Below are 9,101 nucleotides of genomic sequence, written 5' to 3' on the forward strand. Positions count from 1 at the left end.
TGTTCTGTAACTCATAACGCAAGTCAGCACACAGATTTTCAAATGAGAAAGATGAAAAATTCCGTATTTCGTGTTACCTTGTTTATGCGCAATTCAACGTGAAATACCAGAATTTCATATTTCGCGGAAAAGCTCCGTGCCTGGAGTTTCAAATGCCGACGTAGAGAAACCCATATTCAAGGCAGGAAAATCGGTGCCCGGATGTTCATTCATTAAATACAGAGAACTGCATGTTTCATGTAGGAAAATCACGACCCAGATTCTCCTACATGAAATATAAACAGTTCATTAGCTCATGGACTAAGTCTCTGCCACGATTTTCTTACAGAGGAAAGATAAGGACATGTAAGGAAATCCGTACTCAACAGAGGAAAAATCAGTGCCCCGGATTACATACGTAAAGTCATCAAAATTCCGTATTTTGTGTGCTAAAATCAGTGGCCTGATGTTCCTAAGTTTAATACACGACATTCCAGATTTCATGTGCAAAAGTCAGCACCCAGGTTTTCATACGGGAAATACACAGAATTCCAAATTTCATGCCGGCAAATAACACGTGCACCCATGATTCATATAACATATAGAGAATTCCATTTCCCTTTTGGGAAGTTTGTGGTGAGATTTTCACAGGTGAAACAGAGAGAATGCCACATTTCTTGGCAGAAAACTTAATGCATGTATTCTTTCGGGAAATAACGAGTTCCGCGCTTCACGTAAAAGACTGTTGCCCACGTGTCCAAATGTGACACAAACCTGGACTTCTCTGTGTAGAGAGATTTAGAGACGAAACATCTCTCAATCCGGAGATGCTAAGAACAGTGTCCCGCTAAGAGCCATGACTCACCAGTGCCAGAGGAATTGAAGTCTGCGCATTTATTGTACAGAGGCGCTTTCAAAGTAGCTCTGTTCTCATCCAGCCCCCAGGTGAGAACACACGCCAGCCTACCCCATCAGCCCAGGCCTGTGGGACTGGGACAGGTGAGAGGATCAACCTAGGACACCCTTTTAAGGAGTGATGTTTCAAACTGGCAAAGGCTGCACGTAGCAGCGCTAAGTGCTGCTACAGTTCCCAAACCTTAGAGAAAGGGCAAGCTGTGTTCATATGGCTGGTCATGTCGGGGAAAGAATGCTCCTTCACCTGAGGACAGAAAACCCTTTGTGGCCGGGTGTCCTAAGGGCTGTGCGTAGCCCCTCTTCTGTGCCGGGGAGTCTGGCCCACTCTGGCTCTGCTCCTTAGCATCCTCCCTGACTTGCCTCAGGTGCTTTTGGCCTGCCTCTCCTTTCTCCTCAGGGATCCGTGTTTACACTTACATGCCTGTTTACATGTACAGCTTGCTCCGTGGGTGAGATCCCTGGGCTTTTCTCCAGGGCTTTTCTCCAGTGTTTCTGCCGCCCCAAGATCGTCGTACTTTACACAAGCTCTTTCATGTTTTCAGTGTGCATTCTTCCATCCCCCAGCCAGGCCAGTTCAGAGAGTTCACACACACATTTTGCCCAGCGCACATGTGTTTGCACGCGCGTGCACGCACACACACACTCATACACACACTCACACACTCACACACCAACAATTCTGAAAAGCAACTTGCACACATGCGGAACTTTGGTTTACTGATCCAGGATAATGGACTTTGGTAAGCACCGCTCTTTTTTTTTTTTTTGCCCCGGTTGATGTTTTCACTCGCTAATTGATCAAGTCAGTGTCCTCTTCTACTTCTATGGTATATCGTGGAAGGTGAATGGGAATGGCTCATGAGTGGGACTGATATCCAAAGAGGTTGGCAGGGTTGGAAGTCCTCACTGTGGACAGCGGAGTGACCTGTGCCTGTGTTCTCTACTCCTGTTGCCTTGGACTGGTTCACCGTGCCAGTCGGGTTGGTGTGATTCCATTCCCTGGGCTTTCCTTCCAGAAACGACACAGAAATAGCAAGGGACTTTGAACTTGAAATTGATCTCGCACCGCCTTTTCCCTAGGCTATAGAAGGTCACTGAGGACAAGAACTCTTTCACAACTTTCTCTGTACAGAAAGGCAAGCCCCAATTCCTATCACCTGGGTGATGATTTACTTACAATCATGAAGAAATTCTGCATGGGCAATGCCAGTTGAATGATCAACACAAGGACACATGGGTAGGGGTAAACGTTAGTGTATTTCAACCGTGCGGTGCTGTTTACAGAACACTTAACAAGTCAACCCCAAACCGTTCCTGACAGAGAAAAAAAAAAAAATTTCCTGACATATGCATTCCTGCAACATCTTTGCCCTCTGTGATCCTAATCAATATTCTCCCTGCAATGAGTGATATTCCTGCACGTCGGGCATTACTGTAAGTGTGTGGGTATTCTTGTTTCCACATGTGGGTCACTGTTAACTATTCCTGTGATAAAGCATTTCTTGATGTGCACAAATATCATGGAAGTCTTTCAAAAAGTCACAATTCAAGATGTTGGAAGCATTTGATCCAGGAAGGAAAGAATAGGTCCAATTCACATGCAGTCTAACAAAGATACGCAAACTTAACCAAAGAAGGAGTGAATACGAGCAATACCACGCATGTAGGTTGAATAGGGACGTGCAAGAACTCAGACAGATATGGCAGCAGAGCTGTGCATAATGGCACAAGCATGGGTGCAACATGAAAGAGGACAGGAGGCATAGGCAGACCCACAGGAAGAAACATCAACTCACATTCATGGGCAAACACAATGGAGACACCCAGTCTTCATTCTAAACAGAGGAAAACATGAACACATCCAGGGCACAGGAAGCAAATGCAGCTCAGGCTGGTGGAGCCAGAATGCGCGTGAATTCATCACTAAACCGGCGAGTCTCACACGCATCGATATTCGGCGGAAGAAAACCTTACACGACACATCCAAGTGTGCAGTCAACTCTAAGAGCACCTAGCCTTTAGGGCCCAAATGAAAGCCCTAGAGAGCCTGGGACACAAGTCACGGCAAGTCTCCAGAGGATGACCATCCAGTCAACGAAGACTATCTCTGCACCCACTCGAGGACAGGTCAGAGCTAATGCCAACCCTGGTCCTGAAGCACTGGCAGGAAATATTAGGCACTGGGGGACCCTGTCCTAAACTTTTCTTGTCTTTAACTTCTTTGCAATGCCTTACGGAAACTTCTGAATGTGGGTAAATGCCATGCAGTCCCTAGAATGAGCCCAGTCTAAGGTCCCGAAAACCATGCCCCAGTATGCCATCTCACACCCGCTGTCGAGTTATCACACCATAGTTTCTGCTTTGTTTTGTTTTGAACTAGGACTGGGAAAGACACGTACCAGCCTGCCGGAGCCCCACGGATTCTTGGACGTTGACAGATTCAGAAAGTAAGAAGACATGTTTCCAGTGTCTCCTGGGCTGCTTGTTCAGAAAGCACCCAGAGACGGCCAAGCCTTGCCTTCTAGCGCTGTAGATGCGTCTCTGGAGAAGGGGCAAAGCTGGGGTGTACATGGCCAAATGCAAAAGCTGGCCCTGGGCAGGAGATCTCATGCAGGGCACCGTGAAGAGGACATCCATAAAACCTGTGAACTTTACCCTTTGCCCTCAAAAGAGATGCTGCTTCAGGGAGAAAAGTTGTAGAGTGAGAACTTCATGCGAGACAGAACTTCATGTGCGACATCACCCTCAGGCATGCCCACGGTGGAGCCCTTCTATCTGGGATGAGAGGACAACAGTGGGGGGACAGACGTTGAACTCTGCCTGCTCCATTCGTGCCAGTCTGTCTTTTGCTCAATCCAGAGGTGGACGCGATTCCAGAAAGCAGTCATCTACTTCAGAAGGACCACCCTAAGTGCCGACCAGTCCCTCAGTGAGCTCCATATGCTCCAGCTGTTCCCACTGGCCCTTGGCCCACACAGTAGTGGCAAAGCCCTAGATGAAGGACAGCTCCTTTGTGGTTGAAAACATTCTGTGCTGAGCCATTCCACAAGGAAGAGAAACTGTCACCAGAGGGCTGGTGAGAAAAAATGCTTTTTCTACAGCTTGGCCTGACAGAGGGCCTTGGGCAAAGACCTTAAGCCTTCCTGGAAAAAGGGATATTGACCCCTGAGCTGCAGCAGCAGCAGCAGCAGCAGCAGCAGCATGGGACACAGACCACATGGCTGCATAGGCTCACCCTAACAGCCTCTTTCCCCTCACTTCTGCCCCTGGACACGCTATACCGAAGCTGAGTTCTTGGAAAAAATAACAGAGTTCACATGAGCTCTAACATCTACGATGGGATCTGTTTTCCTTTATCTGATTCCTTGCAATTTCTCTTTTCCCCTGGTCACCTTTGCCAGAAACTAGTATCCTCACTGCCTTCCCACCCCTCACTTTCTCCCTAGGCCACAGCCCCCTCCATATACCTTATACACAATGCCCTAAGATGTTACCTGGAACCCTAGCTCTGGGAAGCAGACTCTCAGCAAAGCTGACCGTGCACTCATATACACACTCATACACATGTGGCCTTCGAGGTTCATAGCGAGTTCAATGATAAGGCTTTTCCTTTGTTCTGTACCCTTATTAAAGTGTATGATGATAGGCAACAGAGAAGATACCTGGGCCACCACCTTCCAACAGAATTGCATTCCACTGTCTCAATCTCTGGCCCTTGTTCACCAGACCCTTTCCACGAACAGCCACATTTCCCTTGTAAAATTGCCAGACCCACAGTCAATAGGCCCCTCATCTTCCTTCTCCGTCCTCCCCGACCCCCACCCCACAGGAAGAACGTCACCCCCTGACACAACCCCAACATACGACTTAGCCCCCTCTATGAATCTCCACAGACTGGTAATTCCCACGCGGTGAACTGACACTCGTACATGCAGCTGAAGTGTTTGTCCTGAGGACCTGCCCAAACAATACACGCACACATGCAGCTGATGCTTTTTATTTTTCCTTTGCAATGAATTCAGGGTTACTGGTGTCTCACTGTCGATCCACTTCAGCACCAGACCACTCTTCACTACTTTCCCGTCCAAGAGAACTATGCTGGCCATTGGTCTTCACGTGAAGCAGCTTCTTCGGTTTTCTGTTTTAGGTGAAGGGGGCACGCCATCGTTAAGTGTCTCAAAAGCTGGGGGGATCGGGTTCCTTTCAAAACAGAGAGACAGAGATATGTACACTTACCCTCCCGGAAACTCTAAAGACAGCTTGATTCTTTCAAGTCAGTTCCCAGGGGTGTGTCTGTGAACGTTTACATGCCCTAGAAGCACAGAGTAAAAAACAGGTATCCCAGTCTTCAGCGTAGAACTATTTACAATAGCTAGGACGTGGAAGCAGCCTACGTGTCCATCAGCAGATGAAGGGATAAGGAAGTTGGAGTACACATACACAGCGGCGTCTTACACAGCACTAACATGGAACGCGTCCATGTCAGTTCTAATGAGATGGAATGAACGTGGAGCCTACTATACCGCGTGAAGTAAGTCAGAAAGAGAAAGACAAACCCTGTCCGTTCACACAAATATATGGAGTTGAGGACCTTGTACGTGGTGCTGAACATCCAACATGCAGGGCAGCAAAGAAGTAACAGACATATAAAGAACAGACTTTGGCCTCAGTGGGAGGTGGTGACGGTGGGTCAATGTGAGAGAGTAGCCCCAAAACGTTTACATTAGCTTATGCACAACAGATGACCAGTGCGAATTTGACGCGTGCAGCAAGGCAACCAAAGTCATGTTGTGGGGCAACCCAGACAGCCAGGCAGGGGAGGTCGGTGGGTGGCGGGTTCGGCATTTGGGGGGACACGTGTATCCCTATCGGTGATTCATGTTGGCCCATGTACAGCAAAACCTGTCACGGTATTGTAAAGTCATGATCCTCCAGTTAAAATAAATAAAAGAGGATTCTCCATAATCCTGCAGAGCGGTCAGTATGCTGAGAATGAGGGTGGCAGGAAAAAGATGCAAACGCAAATTAAAAACCAAAACGAGCGTGGTGATCAGAATCGAATCAAATGATGGGTCACTGGGGGAACCGCCTTGCACAAAGGAGACTCACAGGCCTTTTTGGAAATGGGACTTCATGAGGAAGAGCAGGTGGGTCCCAATTTAAGAGGAGCCTGAGGCTGGACTTGTTGGCCATGGAATGACGGTTCAGCGATGTGCAGCTGCCTCAGATATAAACTGCAGTGGCTTTGGCCTGTCCAGGCCACTTCATCCACCTCAAGCTTCTCTACTTAGAACCTGTTCTTCACCCCAGTTCTCTACCCTTGCTGTCCCTTGCTGATTCCCTCATGCCCTGGTGTCACTGTGTACTCCACGGAGTCTCAGTGTCTTCACAAGTGGAATAAATGACCCAAGTTTCTGGACAACACTTATGCCAGTGCTCGGCCGCTGGGTGCCTCACCTCTCGTTCTCCTGGTACCTTTCGTGGTGCAGCCTTCCTCCTCACATAGTACTGCAAAGGATTGGGCCACAGATCCCTTATGATGATCTGCCAGGGAAATGAGCAAGGTCAGCACAGGCCTGGCCAGACCATGAGCCCTCCCGTGCACGGCCAACAACTCCGACATAAGTCACCCGTTCTGGCCCAGTGGCCACGTGGGACCCCACCTCAGCAATCCAGTCAGATCCTGTGAAATTGTGGTCAAAGAACCAGTTGAAGAAGTTAACGCTGCTGTCGTGGTGCCTGCGCCTGTATGCCTTCTGTTCAAAGCCCTGGTGCCACTGAACTGGAGTGGAACGAGATGCGTGGTATCCTGCAGGAAAAGCAGTTTGGGAGAAAGACCTAAATCACTTTTCGATTCAACCTAGACTTTTCTGCCCCCAACCACCGGGCCACCGCCCGCCACCCCTACCCACCCCCGCCCCCACCCAAGATCCAGGGAGCAGCTTCTCACCAGTGACCTTCATCAGGTACTCCTTGACAATCACTTCATTCTGGAAATACCTATTCCTCCGAAAGGACAATGTGATCTTGCAGTGACGAGTGGGATGCCTGAATTCCTCCACCTGCCAGGACAAAGTGTGCGGGGTGGGGTGGGTGTGAAACCTCTTTACAGAAGAGCTGTCCTTTCCTGTGTTAGGGATAGACCATGCCCTCTCCCCTCCCCAGTCACCTCCCCTCCACAATCATCAGTGTCCCCTGCCTGACCTCCAAGTTGGTCATGAAGTGAAGCATGTCTGCATCTTGCTTGCTCATCAAAACTGACATTTGGGGGTGGTTCATAAACTGCTTTAGGTCAAGGAGCCTCTAGATGCTAGAGGTAAAAGTGCTGGAAGAACAAAGCTAGCCTAAAGACTAGAATGGCCCTCCCTGTTTGACTTCAACTTGCTACTGGTTAACTCGTCACATTTCGGTTCACGCGGGCTATATGAATGCCGCACAAGGTCCAAGGCTGTGCCCATGAATGCCCTACCACGAGGAGGTTCTCTTCCTAACCGGATAAGCTTCATCTCAGCCCCTTGAAAGTTAGCTTACTTCGGGAAAACAAGCACTCCTAGCTAGAACCCGTAGGACCGCTTACACTTCCCCACCCCTCCCCCATTCCAGACAAGCCTCTCCGAAGAGACCCTGGTGCTAATGACAATTCTGATTGGGACCTCTCAAAGTATAGCCTAACTATCAATTTGGGCTAGCCAGAACAGCAAGGACATCACACCTACGATCAGGAACAGATATGCAGGACGGTAACCAATACCCACCATCCAGAAAAGTAAATACGGTACCAGAACTGCCAGATCTGTAAACTGTTCCTGCCATAGCCCGGCTTAAACAAACAAACAAACACAAAACTCACAAGCACCACACCAAGGGATACAACTTCGACCCAGAAGCCACGGATGCCCTGGATGATGGCGCTTCTGTGCTCTAGATGCACCTTCCGCCGCTGACTGGTCTTATGTTTCAGGCGAGCATGCGCCCTTTGGGCTTTCTTATTCACGGGCTCCAGCTCCAGCTGCAGGGCCGCCAGCGCCTCCAGTGCAGGCCGGTCACTCAGGGCTCCGGGCCTTGGATGGTCGTGGACATGCTCCTCCGAGGACACCTGCTCCTGCTCCTCGTATGCCACCACCTCCACCTCCTCCATGACGTCCAACACCAGCAGCTGGAACTCCTGCCCGAGTCCCGCCACCTCTCCCTCCTCCACAGCCGCACCTTCCTCCACTGCCTCCACCCAGAAGAGGGCGGCCTCCTCGCCTGGCGCACCACCTGCGGCCTGCATCGCCTCTGCCGCCCACACCGAGCTGGTAGGCCCCAGGGCCCCTCCCTCATGAAGACCCGGGCTCACAACTAAGATCCAGGATCCCGGAGTGCTGCCGCCTTCCTCTGGCCCCGTCTCACTCTCCATGGTATTCTCGCCGAAGCCCGGAGCTGCAAACAAGCTGGACGCCAGAGCACGGCAGACGGCCCTCACGGGCCGCCCGCCGGCCGCAGTCTACGTGGTCCTATTACCGACGGGTTACTGGGCAAGAGCCAGGGAACGGCGAAAGGGAGAGACGCATGCGCAGAACCCTGTGCCACCAGGCCCGCCTACTATGGCGACGGGAAGGGGCTGAACTCTCCACCCTGACCTCCTGACCTCATCCCAGAACCAATCAAATGGAGTCTAAAGCGGTTCCCTCCTGGGACACGCCCCTTGGAATCCTGGGCCCTCTGCCAGCCTGTGACAGGCGGCCAATGTCGGCCCAGCGCAAAGTGGGCGTGTCCTGGCAAGCCTTTTGCCTGCCTAGCAGTGCAGCCGCGCCCAAGCAGCGACTGGGAGAGCCAGGGCCACCTGAAGCTGCAACAGTCCTCAAGCTTGAAGTTGCCCCTGGGGCAGCGCGCCCGTGTGCTCAGGGACCCACTCAGGAAGACAGGGTTCCTGGGTACCTCAGGGACAGAGTTGCTCTCCTCCGATCCAAACCGCAAGCCACGGGGTGGGGGTGGGGGGAGTAGGAGGGAGGCGGGCAGGGTAGGGGGGCCTGGGGGAGGAGTGCGCGGTGGAGGGGGATGGGGAAGCGGGACGGGGGCCCGGGTGGGGGCGGGCTTACGCCGACCTCACCCATGTGCACCTGCTGCAGAGTCACGGCTAAACTTGTGCCTTAGGCTTGAGCAGTTGTCAGGAATGCAGCCCTCCTCTGAGGAAGAGGTAGAGCACTTTCCTCGGCTAGCTGTCC

At 51.2% G+C, this 9,101-nt stretch overlaps 1 protein-coding gene across 2 annotated transcripts; it reads right to left on the reverse strand.

Moving 5' to 3' along the window:
- Window positions 1-4,875: 4,875 nt before the first annotated feature.
- On the reverse strand, window positions 4,876-8,480 carry LOC133243879 (testis-specific Y-encoded protein 3-like). 2 transcript variants are annotated; one of them, XM_061410611.1, is made up of 6 exons: window positions 7,766-8,476; window positions 7,099-7,176; window positions 6,845-6,956; window positions 6,558-6,703; window positions 6,352-6,438; window positions 4,876-5,094 (listed from the first exon to the last, which is right to left on the reverse strand). In XM_061410611.1, exons 1-6 carry the CDS (start codon window positions 8,291-8,293, stop codon window positions 5,071-5,073), a joined length of 975 nt encoding a protein of 324 aa, XP_061266595.1. In that variant the 5' UTR covers window positions 8,294-8,476; the 3' UTR covers window positions 4,876-5,070. The 2 variants fall into 2 exon arrangements, with proteins under 2 accessions (XP_061266595.1, XP_061266596.1); XM_061410612.1 differs by lacking the exon at window positions 7,099-7,176 and having other exon boundaries at window positions 7,745-8,480.
- Between the last annotated feature and the right edge of the window lie 621 nt (window positions 8,481-9,101).

This window comes from Bos javanicus, chromosome Y (genome assembly GCF_032452875.1).
Source record: "Bos javanicus breed banteng chromosome Y, ARS-OSU_banteng_1.0, whole genome shotgun sequence".
Taxonomy (NCBI): Eukaryota; Metazoa; Chordata; class Mammalia; order Artiodactyla; family Bovidae; genus Bos; species Bos javanicus.